Source organism: Cutaneotrichosporon cavernicola, assembly GCF_030864355.1.
Source record: "Cutaneotrichosporon cavernicola HIS019 DNA, chromosome: 3".
In the NCBI taxonomy this organism is placed as follows: Eukaryota; Fungi; Basidiomycota; class Tremellomycetes; order Trichosporonales; family Trichosporonaceae; genus Cutaneotrichosporon; species Cutaneotrichosporon cavernicola.
The window spans coordinates 2,332,512-2,352,371 of record NC_083395.1 but is presented as its reverse complement, the minus strand read 5'-3'; the positions used below and the strand labels follow the sequence as shown (position 1 = coordinate 2,352,371).

General features: G+C 58.7%; 7 protein-coding genes across 7 annotated transcripts; 3 read left to right on the top strand and 4 right to left on the bottom strand.

Annotated features, from left to right (window-relative positions):
* Positions 1 to 80: 80 nt before the first annotated feature.
* UTP21 (uncharacterized protein) lies at positions 81 to 3,017 on the bottom strand (the record flags this gene model as incomplete). Its single annotated transcript, XM_060599371.1, has 5 exons — positions 81 to 1,886; positions 1,922 to 2,100; positions 2,138 to 2,331; positions 2,369 to 2,720; positions 2,762 to 3,017. 5 exons carry the CDS (start codon positions 3,015 to 3,017, stop codon positions 81 to 83), a joined length of 2,787 nt encoding a protein of 928 aa, XP_060456071.1.
* Positions 3,018 to 3,177: 160 nt separating this feature from the next.
* Positions 3,178 to 3,447, top strand: CcaverHIS019_0308750 (uncharacterized protein; the record flags this gene model as incomplete). The annotated part of the gene is made up of 1 exon (XM_060599370.1): positions 3,178 to 3,447. One exon carries the CDS (start codon positions 3,178 to 3,180, stop codon positions 3,445 to 3,447), a length of 270 nt encoding a protein of 89 aa, XP_060456070.1.
* A 608-nt stretch (positions 3,448 to 4,055) lies between these two features.
* Positions 4,056 to 5,973, top strand: CcaverHIS019_0308740 (uncharacterized protein; the record flags this gene model as incomplete). Its single annotated transcript, XM_060599369.1, has 7 exons — positions 4,056 to 4,404; positions 4,441 to 4,639; positions 4,674 to 4,803; positions 4,846 to 5,068; positions 5,110 to 5,257; positions 5,291 to 5,514; positions 5,558 to 5,973. The coding sequence occupies 7 exons, from the start codon at positions 4,056 to 4,058 to the stop codon at positions 5,971 to 5,973; spliced, it is 1,689 nt and encodes a 562-aa protein (XP_060456069.1).
* Positions 5,974 to 6,113: 140 nt separating this feature from the next.
* CcaverHIS019_0308730 (uncharacterized protein) lies at positions 6,114 to 10,678 on the bottom strand (the record flags this gene model as incomplete). Its single annotated transcript, XM_060599368.1, has 2 exons — positions 6,114 to 10,441; positions 10,516 to 10,678. 2 exons carry the CDS (start codon positions 10,676 to 10,678, stop codon positions 6,114 to 6,116), a joined length of 4,491 nt encoding a protein of 1,496 aa, XP_060456068.1.
* Positions 10,679 to 11,050: 372 nt separating this feature from the next.
* On the top strand, positions 11,051 to 12,237 carry FES1 (uncharacterized protein; the record flags this gene model as incomplete). The annotated part of the gene is made up of 2 exons (XM_060599366.1): positions 11,051 to 11,584; positions 11,626 to 12,237. 2 exons carry the CDS (start codon positions 11,051 to 11,053, stop codon positions 12,235 to 12,237), a joined length of 1,146 nt encoding a protein of 381 aa, XP_060456067.1.
* Positions 12,238 to 13,630: 1,393 nt separating this feature from the next.
* Positions 13,631 to 15,478, bottom strand: CcaverHIS019_0308710 (uncharacterized protein; the record flags this gene model as incomplete). Its single annotated transcript, XM_060599365.1, has 3 exons — positions 13,631 to 14,592; positions 14,689 to 14,959; positions 15,275 to 15,478. 3 exons carry the CDS (start codon positions 15,476 to 15,478, stop codon positions 13,631 to 13,633), a joined length of 1,437 nt encoding a protein of 478 aa, XP_060456066.1.
* A 1,818-nt stretch (positions 15,479 to 17,296) lies between these two features.
* Positions 17,297 to 19,108, bottom strand: CcaverHIS019_0308700 (uncharacterized protein; the record flags this gene model as incomplete). The annotated part of the gene is made up of 5 exons (XM_060599364.1): positions 17,297 to 17,337; positions 17,388 to 18,021; positions 18,100 to 18,843; positions 18,876 to 18,929; positions 19,052 to 19,108. The coding sequence occupies 5 exons, from the start codon at positions 19,106 to 19,108 to the stop codon at positions 17,297 to 17,299; spliced, it is 1,530 nt and encodes a 509-aa protein (XP_060456065.1).
* Positions 19,109 to 19,860: the final 752 nt, after the last annotated feature.

The following is a 19,860-nucleotide window of genomic DNA, read 5'->3' as shown; positions in this document are numbered from 1 at the left end:
GTAGGTTCGATCAGTCTAACAGATTGGCAACGGACATCGTGGTGGAAGACAGATCCATGCAATTCTCTATCAGATACATACTACGAGCGCAGGAATGACAGCGTGCCAAGCGAGTACGACAGCAGCTCGGCCAACCTCGCGCCCTCCTTCTTCTGTGCGGCGTCCAGCTGCTCCAGTGTTCCCCTCAGCTCGGCGTTGGCGATGAGCACGTCGCCGTGCACTGTCAGGAAAACGGTCAGGAAAGCCTGAACGGCCTCAAAATCCCTGTGGCTCCGCAGGCGGCCGAGCAGCGCGCCCATGAATGCGCCAAGGTGGTCGAGCGACACGAGCGAGCGGATCTCGAGGTCGACGGCACTCGGCGAGAGGGCCTTGATGTACTCGAAGAAGGCGCCGTAGTCGCCGCCTTCGTCCTCGCGCGCCAGGCGGCGCGTAAACTCGCTCTCCATGAAGCTGGCAGCAGGGGCGAAGCGCGAGCTCGAGTCCTCGGTCTGCGCTGCGGCGATGTCGAAGCGAGGCTCAAGGCCAGATACGGTGGGGAGGAAGAAAGGCGCGGCCTCGGGCGCCTTGGGTGGCTCCTTGGGCTTGTTGCGTGCCTTGATCGTCTCGAGGTTCAAGAGTGTTGTCCAGCGCGCGCGGGGGAGGAGCGACAGGGTCAGCAGGCCCTCGGCAAGCTGGTCTGGCGTCGTGTACACGTCCGTGTACTCTGGTGCGCCCACGGGCTCAAGGCCAGCCAGTGCCGCGTCGTCGACCCCTTGCACGGATGGCAGGGCGATCTCGGGCACATCCTCGTCCTCGGGGATGTGGCGGAGGGCGATGTCGCTGAACTGCGCCTTGTTGGCCCAGAGATGCACACCAAGACTGTCGACGTGCGAGGTGGCGAGGAAGTCGCCAGTTGGCGAGAAGGTGAGGGACGTCGCAATGGACGGCACGCGGAACGCGTCGACGAGCCGGCCAGTCGGGATGTCGAACGTGCGCACCGTCGAGTCGAGCGAGGTGGCTAAGAGCCAGCGCGAGTCAGGTGTGAAAGCAACGTCGAGGATGCGGCCCTTGAACCCGCGCAGCTCACGCACGACGCGACGTGTTTCGATGTCGACCAACCGCACAACCAAGTCGTCGCACACACAAGCGAGCAGGCCGCTGTCACGCTGAAGCTCGAGCGCGGTAATCGAGCTGTCCAGCTCCATCACCTCCACACGCACGGTGGTATGGAAGTCGAAGAAGTAGAGCTTGCCCTCGAGCGTGCTCGCCACGACGGCCGTGTTCAACGCGTCCGTAACCAGGCCCGTGATCGCCTCGATCGTCTTCTTCCCCGCCTTCTTGGCCTTCTTCTTGCCCTGCTGCATGACCTTCGGCTTGCTGTCCCCCTGAGGAGGACCAGAGAGCGCAAAGCTCTTCCGCTCCTTGCCGCTTTGCATGTTCCACATGCGAATCTCGCCCGTTGATGAGCCTGCCAGGCCGAAGTTACCGCATGCTGACACACACACGGCCTGCACGTCGCCGTCGACCACGTCAAACTCCCATTGCCCCAGACGCTTGTCAGCGACCCGCCACGTCCGCGCCGATGCGTCTTCAGCGTGCGCCGTCAGGACATCCTCCCAGTCCTTCGACCGGATTGAAGAGGAGGACATTGCAGTGATGGGTGGGTATTTGAGGTTGTCCACGGAGACGCCAAGCCCGATCGCCTTCTTGATCAACGAACCTTGCGAGAGCTCGTAGCTTCTTGAGTCGCGGACGACGGACGTGTACCGCAACGCGCGGTCGCGGCCAGCCGTCAGGATCTGCTTCCCGTCTTCTCCGTAGTAGCGAATGCACGAGGGCGGCGCGTGGTGTCCTGTCCTCAACTTCAGCAGCCGTGGCTCCGCTGTTGGCGAGTCGAAGAGCCATTGCTGCTGTCAGCTTTGCTAAGCAGTGAAAAGCTCACCTTAACACTATTGTCTGCGCTCGAGCTGACCAGCAATGGCTGGCCCTGCACCCACTCCAGTCCGTTCACCGCCTGCTCGTGCGACCTCCGGCGCGTGTGCAGCACCCGCCCACCCTTGCTCAGGTCCCAGATCGCGATGGCGCCAGCTGACGACGCAGATGCGAGGATTGGCGTCCCGTCTGATGTCAGCCACTTTCAACCCGTTTAAAAGCTCACCCATGCGGAACGACAGGCCGGTGACGGATCCCTCGTCCATACGCATCTGCATCACGAGGTTGCCATGTTTGAGGTCGAGAACGCGAATGTCGCCATCCGAGTACCCGACGCCAACAATGTCCAGAGCGGGCGCTTGCACGATCGTCGTCACTGGCGACGCGGACGACGGCGCGGGGAAGGTGTGGATGAGCGATCTGCTGTCAGCTGTAGGGTCTACCAGTCGAAGCTCACCCAGTACGGATATTCCACAGCTGCAGCTCGCCCTGCTGGCTCCCGACTACCACCTTGTTGAGGTACGTCGCGGGGTGCATGACCGTCGTTGCGGTGAAGCTCGAGTGGAACGTGATTTCGTTGTCCAGCTCCGAGCTCGCAATGTTCCACACGAGGAGCCCCGACCCGTCGGCCTTGAGGGCGAGGATCTGCTCGCCAAAGAGCAAGATCTGGCCAAGCTCTTCCCCATTGGGAGAGAGGTACTCGGCGGCCTCCTTTCCACGGAAATACTTGATCACCCGCGCACCCGCGGACGCAAACACCTCCGTGCCCGTCTGCGCGAGGCTCACAATCGGCGCGCCAGCATCGGGTCCTGCTGTCAGCTACAATCATGTCTCTGCAGCCGAGACGTACCGGCAAACAGAAGCGTCATCCGCTCAGCATCCCACAGGAGCCAGCTCCGGCCGACGCTGGTCGCCACGTGCACTGTTGGCTTCGCGAGTGCTCCCTTGGGGGTGTGCACGAACATCGAGAACGGGACGTGGTCGGACACATATCCCAGCGCGCGGAAGGGTGCGAACAGGCGGCTTTGAGGAAGTGTTCCCGAGGCCGCGCGCGTTGGCGACGGTGCGCGCTCGTTCTTCGTGCGCTTGCTTGCTCGTGGGGCCATGGTTGGGAGATGGATGGAGGTTTGTTGCAGCGATCGGCAGTCTTCAAAATGTTGAGAAGTGGAGGGTCGGAGATAATATGATCTCCGTGCCTCCACTTTGGTGCAGTGGAGGCAACCCACGGCGCTCTGAGTGATGTACCAACCCAGACTACAGACAAACATGAGCGACCTCGACGTCGAGCTTGAGCTCATCGCTGCCTCGCTCATGCCTTCGGAGGAGTTTGATGCGAATACAGGTATGCCACGCATCATCATTATCGCCAATTCCGAGAGTCAACGGACTCTGCACATCGAGGCGCGCGAGCACTACCCGGCCTGTGATTCCGTCACCATCGAGTTGAAAGGGAACGACATCGGGCGCGACGCGGCAGTCAAACAAAATACGGAGATAGCAGAGATCCAGGCGGCGAACTGGGGAGAGGATGAGTGAGCAGCCAACCTGCATCCGGCTGATACCAGTTGTCCGCTTTACCAGTTGCTCACCGCTCACCTCCTCCCGCTCCTGTCCGCTCCTGTGCGGGAAGAAACGGTACCAGCAGGAGAGAACAAACTCTCAACAACCCCAATACCTCACCATACCCTCTTGACCTCGCACCACCTTCTCTCGAACACGAAGAGGAAGAACTTCCTCACCCTCGCATCGCAGCTCTCACTCACCGGATTCTCCAAGGTGGGGCACCCGGGGGTCTACTATGCTATCGGGGAGCGCGATGATTTGGAAGAATGGACCCGGGAGGTGAGGAGCTGGAACTGGCTCGCGCTGCGGGTGCGTGTTGGCATCGAACCGGTTCCGGGGGAGGAGATTATGGGGAGGGGAGCAGAGGACGGTGCAAGGGGGGGGAAGGGGAGGGGCGACTGGGTCGAGCTGGAGAAGATCTCGGAAGCGCTCGAGTGGATGCGCGGACGAGGGAGGGAGAGGATGTTGCTAGATACGGGGATTGGGGGAGAGTAATAGATGCACCTTCCTTCAGCTGGTTGAAGGCTGACTCAACCTCACAACCTCACTTTCCCTCCCCTGCCTTCACCTACTCCACCACAATGTTTAACTATAGGCAACAAACACCTGAAGAAGCGCATAATCGCACTTACGAGCGAGGTATCTGGCTCTTGGCTCAAGAACTTGGCTTTGCCGCTTACACCGAGCTCACGGCCGCTCCTCTTACCTTCCTCGAGCCCCTTGACCTCGCAACGTACCCCACCACCTTTGGGCCCGAGGACGAAGACCCCTTCTATGTGCTTCGGAAAGAAGCGAAGAAGGTTGACCCCGCCTCGTTCTTCAGAGGCATCACCACGACAACCGAGACGCAGGCGATGCTCAAAGCTGCACTGGCGGAGATGGGACGGTCAGAGACTGCCACCGTCCTTGAGCGGATTGGGAAGCGTGTAGGTGGGTAGTAGAAGGTTTACAGTTAACCCACTCCAGAACCCCCATTCAACTTTAGCAAGATAACTCTCGGGCCCATGACGGCGCGCGGTATGCGTGAGCTCCAGAAGCTCCACGAGCGGTTGACCCCCCCTCGAAGTATCAAGCAGCTGTTTCTTCCTTCTTCGCGCTATTTCATATGCGGGTACGCCTCTGTCCCTCGCGTCACTGTCCCGCCCGTGACTCCTCTCGACGCGATGTCAGTTAGGAAGTCCTCCTGGAACTGACACCAGCGACGCAGTCTTAAAGTTGGACGACCTTGGACCGGCCATAAAGGATCTCTATAAACGGGTGGCCGAACCAGCCGCCCCCAATGGTCCGGACAAGATCTGGGCGCGGCGGGGTGGACTCGACAAGGACATTGTATGTTTAGCTGAGGACAGCATTGTGATGAGCTGACGGCAGATCGATCCCCGCGCTCTCAAGGTTAGCCCGCCAATCTTCCCCATGCGCGCCAACGAGTTCCCCTTTGTCGCCACGTACGAGTACACTGCCCAGCTCATCGGCTGCTCCACGGCCCTACCAGACGCCGCGCGAGGGGGAAGACCAGCCCCGTCGCTGTTCCTCGACGTCTTCGAGGAGACGGAGGACATGGACCCCTACTCCTCTGCCGTGCTGGACGAGTTCGGTGAGCTTGATCGATATATCGCACGGCGCAGCTGACAGTAGACGAGATCATGTTCGAGGAGCTGTCGACAACGACGCGTGCGTCTTCAATGCCAACTCGCCGTCCCGAGTCGAGATGCTTCACCGCGCACCGTTTCATCTCGTCACGTTCGCGCGAGCCTCTCTCGGCATGGAAGCACATGAGAGAAGGGTGAGCCATTTTGAAGCAGTGCTAACGGAGGAGCTCGTACTCCCCTCCCGGTCCCTATCTCGAGTCCATGTCCGCCAGCACATCCGAGTACTACTCCAGCAAGCCCACATTTGTCAACAACCATGAGTTCTATTGGCACGCCAAGGGCGACGGACTCGTCCCCCAACATCCAACTCTGAACTGCTCCTTCCAGCGAGAGCAACCGGAGCACAGGGACAACTACGAAGCGGGCGACGAATCGTTCGACTTTGAGGCATGTGAGTGAAGTCTGATGTTTGCTATCTGATCATCTGACGGCAGTTGGTTACGAACCAGGATCCAGTGACTTCAGCTCTGCACCGCAGTGCATTGAACGCGCCACAACGCAGCCCAACCCCGCCCACAAGCAGCAGGCTCCGCCTTGGAACCGCACCTCGGGCACAGAGTCTCAGTCGTCAACGTCACTCATCTCGGCTGTTCCTCTTGGCGCCGACTTCGCCCGCCACGACCTTGACTGGACGGCCATGCTCCAGACTTCCGACGGGTCGAACCAGCTCGCCTCGCCGATTAAACTGGCCGAGCCGCCCACGCCCGACTCGAACGGAGACCGCTCTGACCCCGAACCTCCTCTGCCCCGCAGCGAGTGGACGGGTCCCTCGAGGCAACTCACGTATGGCGGACCCCACTTAACGCCGCACCAGTGGCAGGCGACATACTGGAAGGCTGATCACATGTAGACCTGCGCGGTGCTCCCCGTGTCCATAGAAGTTTGTGTAGTCAATCTCTTCGCCGCCATCTCAACAGATTCCTCTCTCGTAATGTACTGTAACAGATTCAACAGATTCAAGATGTCCTACATGGTGCTACAATAACAGTACTACCGCATGTTCCCTTCGATGACCTTGTAGTGGTTGTCGGGGTGGTTCTTGCGGCCCAGCCTTCGCCTGTTCCAGCGCTTGATGCGAGCGATGGTGCGGGCGATTGGGCGTTCGGCGAACCGTTCATATCCGAAACACAGCATGACGTTGACAATAGCGACGCCGAGCAGTTGCAGCTTAAAGTAGCTGGGGAGGTCGATGAGGTCGAGCACGAGGGCGACGGCCTTGGACGGTGCGAGGAGTGCGTAGACGGAGAAACTCGTCAAGGCAACAAGGCAAGCCATAAGGCTTGGGTTCGAGTACATTGGCATGCGGTATGGCGGGCCGACTGAAAACACCCCGGCAACGAGAATGTACTGGAAGCAGCTGACGAGGAAGAGAGCCGTGTTCTCATAGTTGAACGTCTCGAGTTCGTCTGGGTTGACGACGGGGGCCTCGTAGAATGGCTGTCTCTGGACCCAGAGGAAGACGAGGCCCTGGATGCCGGCGTTGATGATCGTCTGGCCAATGATGCTTGTGAGTACCTTTTTGCTCACGAGCGAGGCTGTGGGTCGTTTCTGGAAGATCTTGGGGTACGGCAGAGTACGGCCCATGGCGACGGCGATGGGGATGATGATGAACAGGTCAATGAAGAGGAACTGGAAGTCGCCGAGCGACGACGCAAAGCTGTACAGCAGGGTCACGGTCGTGAACTGGATGAGCGAGTAGAGGGCCATGTACTTGAAACACGAAAAAGAGGTGACGAGTGCACAGCGGCCTTCGCGGATAATCTCGGCGACGCACGAAATGTCGGGTGTACGGCTCGTGAATGGGGCGGCGACCGACGCCTCAGCCTCACTGAGCGACACACCCACATCGGCGGCCTTTAAGGCACCGCAGTCGTTTGCGCCGTCACCACAGAACGCCACGGTGTAGCCCAAGCTCTGGAGTCGCTCGACGAGCTCGGCCTTTTCGTCAGGACTCATGCGCGCAAAGATGACACCCTTGACGAGCATGCGGTTCATGGTCTCGAGCGGCGCCCATTCCAGCATCCACTTGAATACGTCGCCGGTCAGGGCGAGTTGGTAGTCGGGCAAGTCGTCGTCGTCGATATTGTTGCTCTCGTCCGCCAAAGGCTTCAGTGTGTACTCGTCCAGTTTGTGCCGCTCGTCGTCGACACTCGTCCAATCCAGCATCGCATCCTCGCCCATGCCCATCCCTGGCACAAAGGTTGGGATGTACACGCTGGCCGAATGGGAGATTAGGCCGCACTCGCGCGCAACGCTGACGGCCGTACGCACGTTGTCGCCAGTCACCATGCGGCACGCGATGTGCGCCGCACGCAGAGTGTGAATGTTCGGTGCGGTGCCAGGCTTGAGCTTGTTCTCGAACACAATGAAGCCGAGGAACTGGAGGTCGTGTTCTGCCACCTCGCGGCGCATGCGCTGGGCCTTGAGCCACGTCAGGCCCTCGACACTCTTGCCTGCAATCGCTATCACACGGAAACCGTTCCGTGTGTAGTAGCTCAACATGTCCTCGTAATCGTTTGGGAAGGACGCAGGGTCACAGATGTCCTGCATGACCTCGGGCGCGCCCTTGCAGTAGATCTCCATCGAGGTACTCTTTAACCTCTTGACAATGACAGTCATACGGCGGAGAGCCGAGACAAAGTCAAACGACCGGATGACACCAAGCTCGAGGTTGCAGCCCTGGCTGTGCGCGTCCTCCATACGCCACCGCTCCGAGCCCGGTGGGCGCACGACCATCTGCACCAGAGTCTGGGTGCGCTCTGCGCCACCCCCGTGGCCCTTGACGGTTCGCGACTGGCCCTCGTCCAGCGACCAACCGGTGTACTCAAACATCTTGATATCGAGAGGGTCACCCAACACCTCGCCATCAATGAGCTTGAGCGCGTGGCAGCTCGCCAAGGCATAGAGAAGTGGCGTCCGGCCATTGGGTCCACCCTGGGTTGGCACCTCCTCGACCTCTGCGTACAGCTCAGAGAAGCGACCTTCCAGGCGGTCGACTGTACGCACACCAAGGACGTCGAGGCCTTCCTCCGTAAGAGTGCCCGTCTTGTCAAAGCACACGACGTTGACCTTGCCCCCAATGTTGACGCGGTTGGGCGAGATGCAGAAGATGCCCGACTTGCGCAGGCGCCCAATAGCGAACGTTGTCCCAATCGTGAGTGTCGCTGGCAGGGCGGGTGGCACGACAATGGTGATTAGGTCTAGGGCGCGCACGATGATCGTGTGCCACGCAATCCCCATCTTGACAAAGCCGATCGCGCTGACCGCGAAACCGAAGCCAGCGATCATGGCCAGCACGCCGATGAAGTTCATCGAGTCCCTGTAGAATTTGAAGCCGAGCGGCTTCGGGAAGAGCATGGAGCGTACAAGCGCGCCCTTGGTCGTGTCGAAGCCGGTGCGCGTAACCATCGCGAGTGCCATGGGCTCGTCGCTGGGCGGAGCCCATGCTGGCCGCGCTCCCGCACGGACGCGGATGATCTTAGTGCCACTAAAGAGATAGTGCTTTGCGAGGTCCGGGTCAATGTCCGAACTGCCTTCCTTGTGCTCGTGAGCCATGGCTCTCAAGGCCTCGTCCTTGACCGGCCCCTTGCTGACGGGAACCGACTCGCCTGTGAGCATCGATTCGTTGACAATCGCGTCGCCTGAGAGCAGGAGCGCATCACACGGGACGACTGAGAGCTCGGCATCGGAGGCGTCGAAGATGTCGCCAGGGACCATGTCGCCGCAGTCTACGATATGCCACGCTCCGTCGATAAGCACATTGACATCGCAGTGGAAGCGGGACATCTCGCGCATGCGTGCGATGGTGCGCTTCGTCGCGATCAGCGTCGACAAGATACTCGCCACACTGATGAGAGCGATGGCAAAGGCATAGTAGTAGTAGTTGTCAAGGGACCAGAGGATGATCGAGGCGATCTGGAAGACGTAGAAAGGGTGCAAGACCTCGTCCATGAGAAGGCTCAAGATCGACTTGCCCGCGATGTCGATGTTGTTCTCGCCCATGAGCGTGCGTCGTTGGTCGCGTGTCCGCGCGCTCAGACCGTTTGCAACTGCGCGCGCCGACGTCCACTTGGGGTCACGCCAGTCGCGAATCATGCACCACTTGCCGGTGACCGGGTTGAGAGCGAAGCGGGTGTAGCGGTACTCCATGACCTTGAGGTGGCCGGTCTTCTCCTCCCACGTCGTCTTGCCGACCTCGATGTCGCCAGTGGCCACGAGTGGTGGGTCGGCGTGGGTGCCGGCCCGAGACGCAGCGCGAGACTGGAGGACGGAAGGCGGAACGGTCGCGAGCTCGGGAAAGACGGTAGACAGTGGATGGGGATATGAGATGATCTCCATGTTGACAATGTGCAAGTCGCCATACGGCGTTTCGACGACAAGCCACGCGCCCTCCCTCGTGTCCTCAAACGCCGTCTCTCGTCCCGTAAACCGAACCCACATGCGCGGGATCCAGCGCCCAACAAGACCGAGGGCTCCGAGCGTGCAGATGCAGCCGATCCACCAGATAACGTTGCGAAAAGCGTCCGTTCGATAGCAGGTGAAGCGGATGGAGAGATCCTCGTCGGGAAGTAAGATTGTCTGCCTGGATGGCACAGTTGATTCGTCAAACTCCTTTGGCTCTTCGTCAAACTGCATCGTCGACTGGCCAAATATGTCGTCACCCAGTACAGGGACGAGTGGAAGGCGCGGACTGCCTGGAGGTGACTGGGGTGGTAAGGATGTGTCGTCCGCGAGGCTACTGGTGTACCCCTCGTTGAGCTCGTCGTCGTCTTCACCACCGTAACCCCAGCTGTCGAGTGAGGATACGGGCGATGGGGAGCGCATGGAGCGTGAACGGATCGACACGTTCGAGCCAACAGAGTCAACGCTCTCGCGGCGGTTGATAAAGCCCGATTCCTCGTCACCACGCCGCCTACCGCCGAGATACGACGTGACGCGCTGCAGCATGCTCGGAGATGCGGGTGGGCTTGCGTCTTCCGCGTCTTCGCGGCGCCCGTAGTCGTCGCGCGGCGTGTAGTCACGGTTGCTATAGTAGTCAACGCTCGAGTCGCGAGCCCGCCGTTGCTGTCGAATTTGAGAGCTGGCGCGGCGGGCGCGTCCAAACCGCGTACCACCCACGTACTCGCCCTCGTCTTCTGAATCAGCGATGAACACGCCACTAGCAGCTGGTGACTGGGGGACATCGCGGAAGCGGTTCATGCTAGTTGAGGAGCGCTGGCGCCACAGTCCCGAGCTGGAGCGGTACGAGGCCATCGAGCTACGCCGTGACCCGCCGGGTCCGTACCATTTGGTTCGAGTTACGGAAGACGGTGTGATGCCTGTGAGTGTGAGTCAGAGTCAGAGCGGATCCGAAATTTGTGGCAGCACAATTACGCGCTTGGGCTTTACATACCTCCATCCATCTGGCTCAAACTGCCACTGATAGAGTCGCCCTGGTCTGGGGGGTTCTCGCGGTCGCGGTGCTCGATGGCGATGGCGATGGCCTGGTCCGTCGCACCGTCTGTCCAGTCCTCGACTGGGCGGCCGTCGGGATCGGCTACTGGTGGGTCGGGCATGGTATGGCGGATGGGCAGGAGGGGGATAGGAGACTGCTCGTCGTCGACCAGGATGGATAGATCAAAGGTGGGACTCGGCTGGCCGTTCAATGGGGTGGTACCTTGTGACTGTGTTTCCCAATCAATCAACCAACGAAGGAGCGGATTGACCATCACTCAACTATCACTATCACCGACAATGACGTCGTTGAGGATAAATGGTGACTCATTGATATTCCACGTGGTATTTTGAGCACGTGCAAGGGTGTTTTCGAGAACTTGGTGGAGGCTAATCGATGAAATCATCAAGCTTTGGTCTTGAGTGATACATTATCAACCGAGAAATACAGCGTCCGTACCGCCCATCTCTTTACAACTTGGAACGACAAAACAATGGCAGACCTCAACTCGCTACTCCACTGGGCCATCGAGAACACGCCCACCGACCAGGGTGGCAGCGGCAGTGGCACCGCCGCCCCCGCCCCCGCCAACCCTGCGGGCATGCAGCTCACCTTCAAGCCGGCAGCACCAGGACAGCAGCCCAAGACGAGCACGCTGGCGGCCTTCCACCCGGACGACCCGCAACACGATGTTGGCCTGGCGCCTCCTGTGGCCGAGGAGCCCAAGAAGGACAACAAGCTGTCAACCGAGATGCTCGACTTGATCATGGGCAAGCCGGACAGCGTGACGATGAAGGAGAAGATGGCGATTGCGAGCAACACAGCTGCCGACGTCGACGAGCGTGTCATGGCCCTCGACGACTTTGAGATGCTCATCGAGCTCATCGACAACGCCAACAACATGCCCATCCTCAAGCTATGGCAGCCACTGCTGGAGCTCATCAACGACCCCAACGACCAAATCGCACGCCACGCCCTCTGGGTCGTGGGTACGGCCATTCAGAACAACCTCAAGGGTCAGGCGGCGGTAAGTCATCTTTGTGCGCGGTATCGAAAGCTGACTCCCAGTTCTTCATCTTTGGTGGACTCCCGCTCGTGCTTGACATTCTGTACCCTGCGACAGGGAGCAAGCCGGCTGGCACACGGGCCAAGGCGGTCTACGCCCTCTCCTCTGCGCTTAAGCACTGGCCTCTTGCCACTGTTGCACTCGGCTCCCAGGCTAACCGTGGGTACTCTGTACTCCGGCAAGGCGTGGCCGACTCCGACCTCGTTATCCGGCGCAAGATGTGCTTTATGCTCGGCACGCTCGTCAACCAGGCGCGCGACGCCTTTGATGGAGAGATGCCGAACGAGGTGGTCAACATGATCGAGGAGCAGGCCAAGGTTACCGATGTCAAGCCTGGGGCTGAGGGAGAGAACCTGCTGCTTTCTCTCCAGCTCCTGGGTGTCTTTGAGGCGGCGATCGACGCATTGGCGCGGGACCCACGCATTGACCCCGTCGACTCGGAGTACGAGGAGAATGCGATGCGCGCACTGGCACGCGCCGCCGACTTTGGGGCGCTGAATAACGAGGAGAAGATTCAGCTCAAGGGTGTCTGGAACACATGGACGCCCATCGGGCGTGAGCAGCGCGGAATCGAGGGAGCGGACGCCGAGGCCATTGAGAAGGCGCTCGCGTAGTGTATCATATCCATGCATTCATAATAGACCAAGTTACATGACGACCGTGTATGTCTCACCCTCGCTACGTCCGGACCTGTACTGCGTGTCCTTGTTTGTCCCAGCTACGTGCACAAGTGTTCTTATCGCCTATTCGTGTGTTGCGTCTTGAACATTGCCTTGTCATTACACATCCTTTCACGCATTCGTGGAGTCCAACTACATTGTCTTGAGAGAGCTCAGTTGCTTGGAACGGGATCTTCACTTGGATCTCCGCCCTCGTTCGACCGCATCAATCATCTCCTTGATCTCCTTCGCCTTGTGACGCATGATAGGAAGCGCGACGCCATACCCCCTGAGCTCCTGCCTGAGCGAATGGTTTTCTACCTCGAGGTCCTTGTTCGTTTCTCCGAGGACAATGTTCCGTTTCTTGAGAGCCGCGTTCTCTTTCTTGAGGGCCTCGTTCTCTCCCAGAACCGCCAGAGTGTCGCTGGCGGTCTTGGAAACGCGCTCTGAATCTTTGCGGCCTCAAGGTTGTGGTCTGTTACTTCGTTCTCAGCCCGGTACTCAGGGAGACGGCTCATCTCCTCTTCGGACCGGTGCTGGGCTTCGAACAACTTGAGAGCTTCATAGGAAAGTTTGGTGTATTGACGATCCGCCTTGGGAGGGGTCGGATTGGCAAGTGGGGGGGGGGGAGTTGGCATTAGAATGGTGATCAGCAGACTACATGGGATGATGTCGAGAGAGTTCGGAGACCTGGGTGAGAAGACTGCCGCAGTTGGCCACCTACAGCTAGGCTCGGGTATAATGCCCTCACTTGAGAGAGTCGTTCTTATTTCTTGGCCAAGGCGGCTGCTGGATGGAACGACAATGGATCGCGGGACTGGGATTAGCGACGGATATGAGGGACTTGACTGGACTGAAGCGCGATGGCTGGGATGGGGAACCAGGGGAGGGTTGGCTGGTGAAGAAAGATGAGGAAGAACGGCAGTGGAAGCCAACGTTCGGGCAGGTGTGTTCGAGAGGAGGGGAAGACAGGAGGCAAAGGGAGTGAAGGTGACGAGTTCGGATGATATTGGAGTGAAAGGAAGATGAGTAGATGAAAGAGGCAATAGCTGACGCCTGTATTTGCTCGCCATGCTATAGTATATTGTTTTCTACATGTATGCGATAGTGGCAACACCCGACTCGCATGTACAGGGCACCCGGATGTACAGAGTGTGGCGCCATAAAAAACTGACACCCACTTGACTTCTTATGAGAACAATGGATTAATGGAAGAGCATTCTGCCTCACTCAGCCGCAGACACCAGCCCAAGGTGAGTTGGCCCCCAATTGATGATTATCAGAACTGTCATTGACCGGTACAAGCGTTATATATCCTCTTCTTCCACTCCGCCTTTCTTCATTTCCTTTACGAGGTGCGCGCAACACCCTTGTCACCGAAGAAGTACTTGGCGGCGAGCACGGTGATGAGGGCGACACCCGAGAACGCCGTGGTGAGGCTGAATCCCATAATGTACTTGGGAGCGGTGTGCTTTGGCCAGAAGAATGAGCCATAGATCGACGCAGTGTTGCCAAAGCCGTTGATGAGGGCGATGCAGACGGCGCGCTTCTCACGGCCATCAAACATGGTGACCATCCACGAGAGGAAGACGGGGACGCAAGTCCAAACACCACCGCCACCAAAGCAGAGGAAAGCGTACTTGACCTGGTTGTTGGGGACGGCAGCGACGATGATGAACGAGATGGTAGCCAGGGTTGCGCCGCCGGCAACGACGTAGGCTTTCTGGCGAGTCTTGTCGGCCACAAAACCAAGAGTGACCGAGATGATGAGGGCGACGACGTAGATGGGAACAGTCATGAGCTGGCGCATGTTACCCTTGTAGCCCATGGAGCCGAGGAGAGTGGGGAAAAAGTACGAGATTGTTCCGACCATGTTGAAGAGGTTGTAGATGAGGACAAATACCCAGGTCTTGGGGTCCTTGCACGCGAGCTTGAATGCCATCCAGTGACCCATGTGCGGCTCCTCCTCCGCACCTTCGCGCTGGACGGCGAGGAGGCGGGCAGTGGCGAGGCGCTTCTCGTCCTCGCTGAGCCACTTGGTCGTGGTCGGGTAGTTGGGGAGAACGAAGAAGGCGGCACACGCAACGACGACGGTGATCAGACCCTCAATGATGAAGAGCCATTGCCAACCACGGGTGTTGCCCTTGCCCTCGAGTCCGTCCATGATACCAAAGGAGAGAAGGCCGCCAAAGGCACCGGCAACGAGAGAGGCAGTGTAGAACAGGGCGATACGCTTCGACAGCTCGTGAGGCTTGTACCAGCACGACATGAGGAGCATGACACCGGGGAAGAAACCAGCCTCGACAAGACCTTGGCATCAGCGCTGTTCTCGAAATAGATGGAATGTAAATCCCGGTGGCGCCGCCACTTTCATGGCCTTGGCCATAGGGCTTGTTTTGGACTCACCGAGAACAAAGCGGAACGCAACCATGCCGCCGAGGCTGTGCATGCCCTTGGCACCGATCGACATGGCGCCCCAGATGAACATGATGGTCGGGAGGAAGATGGACGGCTTGGAGCGCGCGAGCATCATATTGGACGGCACTTCCCAGAGGAGGTAGCCGACGAAGAAGATGGACAGGATGAGCGAATAGTCGGCCGACGAGAGATTCCAGTCTCCCTCGAAGCCGCCATGGTCGGCGCCGACCTTGGCGTTACCGATATTGGTGCGGTCGAGCTGCGGTCAGTGGCGTTCACCAAAAGTTGAAAGTTGGAGCTTCGGCTTGCGCCGGATCTATGTAGGTTCATGCTGCCCTCCGGGTATTGATGGCAGGTGGGCAATGGACTTGGGAGATACTTCGGCACGTATTCCCAGCCGGCACATTTCTGTCCGGCACGTTTCCGGCATCCCTGCCTTGCCAAGGTGGTGGACAACGGCCCAAACAACAATGTTCAGTGCCTGTGCCAATCACCTGATGAGTGGCGGGAGTGGCACTTAGTCCACCCGTCCACAGTATCCCACCCCGACATGATCCCAATCAAAAATACTCACGTAGTTGAGGACATACATGATCCACAGCATGGGGAGGAGGTGGATGTCGATCTTGCGAACGAGGCGCTTCTCCTCAATGGAGCCCTCAACGTACTCGGCCACCGGGGCCTCGACCTCTGGCTTCTCGTACATGTCGGACTGGATGTGGTCTGGCTGGCGCTCGATGTGGACGGCACCGTCCTTGGCGTCGTGTGTAGTTGTCATATTGAGATGAGTGGTCAGTGACCTGGATGAGGATGGGGTTAGTGTCAGAGTTTGTCAAGCCGCTCTATTTGAATAGCTGGAGATTAACGACACGTCAAGATACGTAGCCGCAAGTTGCCGTGCGGCGCCGGCGGCCCTGATGACGGCGACTTGCAAGCATGTGGCTGACGTTTGGAGCGGCTCCATTCAAAGCATGTGTGAATCATCGGTTGGGTGGGGCTGGGTGGGGCCAGTGGCGAGTGAGTTGGTCTGGAGGTGGTGCCGGTGGTGGCGATGGGAAATGCGAGTTGAGGGTTGGCGGCAATCTACTGTGACAAGGTTTCACATGCCGAGCGGCTTTGCATTGCGGAAAAGGGAAGGAGGGAAAAGGGGAAAGGGATGACGCCCTTTTTGCCTTGGTACGTCGGTTGATGACGGCTATGGGGCCCATGATTCGGCCCGTGGGGCTTCAACAAGCCTTGCCTGTCATGCCTGCATGCTTTAAGCCCGGACCGGGCGTGGCGGCGGGGCCAGCAGGCAGCGCAAGGCAGTATTACATCCGTTGTATCCGTTGTATCTTGGTACGCGACTTGTGCACGTGAGTTTGTGGCCAGCATCCAGTGTATCCACTGCTTGTGGCATGCTGGACCAAGAATCCTCCGTACCCCGAGATCCACAGTGGGCTCTAAGCCACCTCCACAGATTCCTCCATCACTAAGCCCCTCAACAGGCCATTTGGTTTGCCTTGTCCACTTTTTTCCACTTGGACAAACATGTCTTTGGAAGATTGGAAGAGTAGTCAACTTGTATCCGTATCGGGGTATGTGATACATGTCCGTAGCCGCTAGATACCGCAATCGCTCCCGACCATCCCCATAAAACCTGGTGGGTGGGGGCTAGCTCATAATCAGATGCTTCAATGCTTGTGTTGTGGGAGAGTCGAGTGTCTGATGGTGGGTGGACCAGGCAATCGGCCGATCACCAACAGTGAGACAAGCGGGGTAGTCCACCGCCCGGCTGTCAACGGCTTGTCAACTACCGAATCCCTCGGCGCCATTTTAGCCGTGTCCAACGGGAAAATCCCACTTGCGCCATCCCAACTACCCCTGCCTCGATAACGATAACAACAACGAGCTTGCTTGTCCCGTTTCATTCCACGATCCACCATCATCCCCTCGGTGTAGACGGGATGGGGTGGGGGAGGGAGAAAGAAAAGGGTTGGGGAGTTGGACGTGGGGGCGGACACCGAGTCCGCACTCTGAAGGTTGGAGCATGAGTCGGGGTGAACATCGGCTGGAGCATGAGGCTGACCTTGACGCCGAGTTAGGCTGTCGATTCGAGGGTAAGAGAGAACAAAGATACATCTGGCACTGTGGGCAACTGTGGGCAACTGAACAGTACCTCCGAACCGGCCTGGGCGTTTTAGGCGGGGCGTGGCGCGGCGCGGCGCGATGACATGCCGATGGCGTCCATTGGTGGGCAGCGCCGAGCAGACACCCTTCTCCTTCATGTTCGGTTATGGCTCGCCGTTCATCATGACGCCCGCTCTAGTTCCCCCACGTTCCCTGTGGTCAGACCTGCTTCATCCGCATGGACCAGGCGTCGTCAACCAAAAGAGCCAGACCTACAACTGTACGTGTGATCCGCAGCATTCCGCTCGAGCTCTCTCTCTCGGCTTTTCAACTTGTAGTGAATGGGTCATGCCAGACACATAATGGTCATGTTGGGGTTTGAAATGTAGCACCAGTTCCAAACCCGTCAGCTGCGCACCGAATGCCTGGCGTATTTATACATATGCGTTGATATCCACATCATCGGGTCTAGAAACAAGCTCAAAGCTCAGAGCTTGGACTTGATTCCCGCGGGCATCATGAGCTCGTCTGGATGTCAGCGTGTCCAGCTTGAATTTCAGTTTTAGTTTCCGACTCACAGTTGGTGGCGTAGGCAGTAGGTCCGACGTTGGGCGTACGGAGCGCGCTAATGTCGACCATGGAGGGGTTGACGTGCTGGAGTGTCGGCGCGCCAATGAGACGCATGTTCATCTCAAACTCGTCCTTGAGGATCTGCAGCGCACGCGACACACCCTCGGTACCGTACCCGCTCATTGCGTAGATCATGGGACGGCCAATTCCGACGGCAGTAGCACCAAGAGCGACGGCCTTGAGTACGTCCGTTGCCCGGCGGACTCCTCCGTCGATGAGGATCTCGAAACGCGTCCCGTCCGCCTTGAAAAGCAGGCCGCGGTGGTTGAGCTGCTGAACCACCTCGGGAAGAATGGTGATTGCCGCAGGAGCAAAGTCAAGTTGGCGACCGCCGTGGTTGGACAGCACGATCCCGTCGACGCCAGCCTCGGCCGCAAGCACCGCGTCCTCCCAGCACTGCACGCCCTTCAAGAGGACCTTCATCTTGCCTGCAGCCTCGCGCAACTCAGGAATGTCGTTCCAGCACAGTCCGGGGTCGATGAAGGACGAGATGGCGCGCGCCGCACCCGAGTCGCGCTGAACTGCGTCTCCGCCCTTGGTCTGGTGCGCCGACGCGTTACCCTCAAACTTGGTGCGCATGTCCTGGGGTTAGCTGGAAACAAAGAGATTGATCGCTGTATCTGACCCGATCTCTGCGACCACCTCTACGTCGATGCTCACCTTCTCACGACGACCGAGCTGGGGCGCATCAACGGTGATGAAGAGCGCCTTGACGCCGCGCTTGGCAGCGTGCTTGATGATCTTGCGGGTACGCGACCGGTCCGAGTTGACATACAACTGGAGGAACTGGACCTGGCCCGGTGCGGCAGCGTCAACCATCTCGTCAAACGAGCACGACGCGAGTGTAGGGATCATCTGGATGACGTTGTGCTCGTGCGCAGCCTTGGTGAGGCACACCTCGCCTTCGGGATGGCCGAGCTTGCCGAGGGCAGTGGCGGTAATGTAAACGGGCATCGACGAGTCGAATCCGAGGATCTTGGTCGAGTAGTCAATCGTCCCGACGTTACGGAGCACGCGCGGACGGAACCAAACCCGCTGGTATGCATTGTAGTTCTCGCGCATGGTGATCTCGTCGTCCGCGCCCGACGAGTAGTAGTTCCAACCGCGGCGGGACATGGTCATGCGCGCGACGGCCTCAAAGTCGTGCAGGGACAGGATCTGGTCCAGCGACGGCTTGACGTACGGCTCCTGCACCGTCACCACCTGGGTCGAGGTGGCGGCGGGTGTCGAGGCGGGCTCTTCGGCCTTGGGCTCCTCCTTGAGTGTTCCCTTCTTGAGGGGACCAAGCTGTTTCTCGGGCTCGAGGTTGTCCTTGATCGCCTCGGGGGGGTGGATAGGGTCATACTCCTCCGTCGCGTCCTTGCCGGCGTAGCGGAGGATGATTTCGGCACCACCTGGGTGTTCCTGTCTGTCAGCTAGCTCAGGACACGACGCACGTCAAGGAAGTCGGTCACATCGTAGACGTGGTCGTGGACAACGATCCATACGCCCTGTAGTTAGCGACTGTTGGCATTACTGTCTCTTGTTTAGATGCCAGAACCCGATGCGATCCGCTGCACTGGTATTGATCTGCGGCGGAGTAGGCGGTGGGCCATCGTTGGGGCTGACTCACATTCTCGCGACTGTTGTGCTTGGCGACCTCGGCGCCGTCAATCTCCTTTGGTGCCATGATGTCTAAGTGAGTGTGAGGAAGGGAGGTTTGGAAAAGACTGAGAGTCTGTCAAGAAGAAGAGTTGGAAGAAGAGCGTAGTGGTTGTGGAGTAAGAGAGACGTACCGGGCCGAACCTGTGCCTGATTAAGACGCTAAACGGTAAAGACCGGGCGGGGTTCAGGAATAGGATTTTGACCGGTTGATTGATTGGGGTAAAGCCGGGGTCAAGTTGTAATTCAAGTTCAACGGTCATAATCACAAGTGGAGGTTTCAAAGATTGGACCAATCACTCTGATGCTAATAGTGGCTCATCCATCAATGTCACCCGCTCATTTCACCCATCACAAGCTCCGAAACGGACACCGACGAGCGCCGAGCGCTATCAACCCGCGGGGGCTTTACAACGCTCTGGTCAAGGCAAGGTGAGCAAGGGTAATGTGGAGGTGTGGAGGTGTGGAGTTGTGGAGGTGAGGTGAGGCGGCCAGCGTGACGGTGGAATGATGGCAGTCGTCCCAATCCGCGTCGCTCCTGCAGTAAGGTGATCACACCCAATGCCAAAGATTCACAGCATCCAAAGACCAAGATGACACAAGTGGTATCGGTCATCACCAACTATCCACCTCCACCCCGCACGGCCTAGTAACTGTTGCGCCCCTTTTCCTCCTCCACCTCCTCCACCTCCACAGCCGAGTCCAGTGCCTCAGTCCTATCCACAGCGCGGGGAGACAGACTACCGCTCCGTTCCCTCGTCGCCTTGGCAGTGTTGAGTT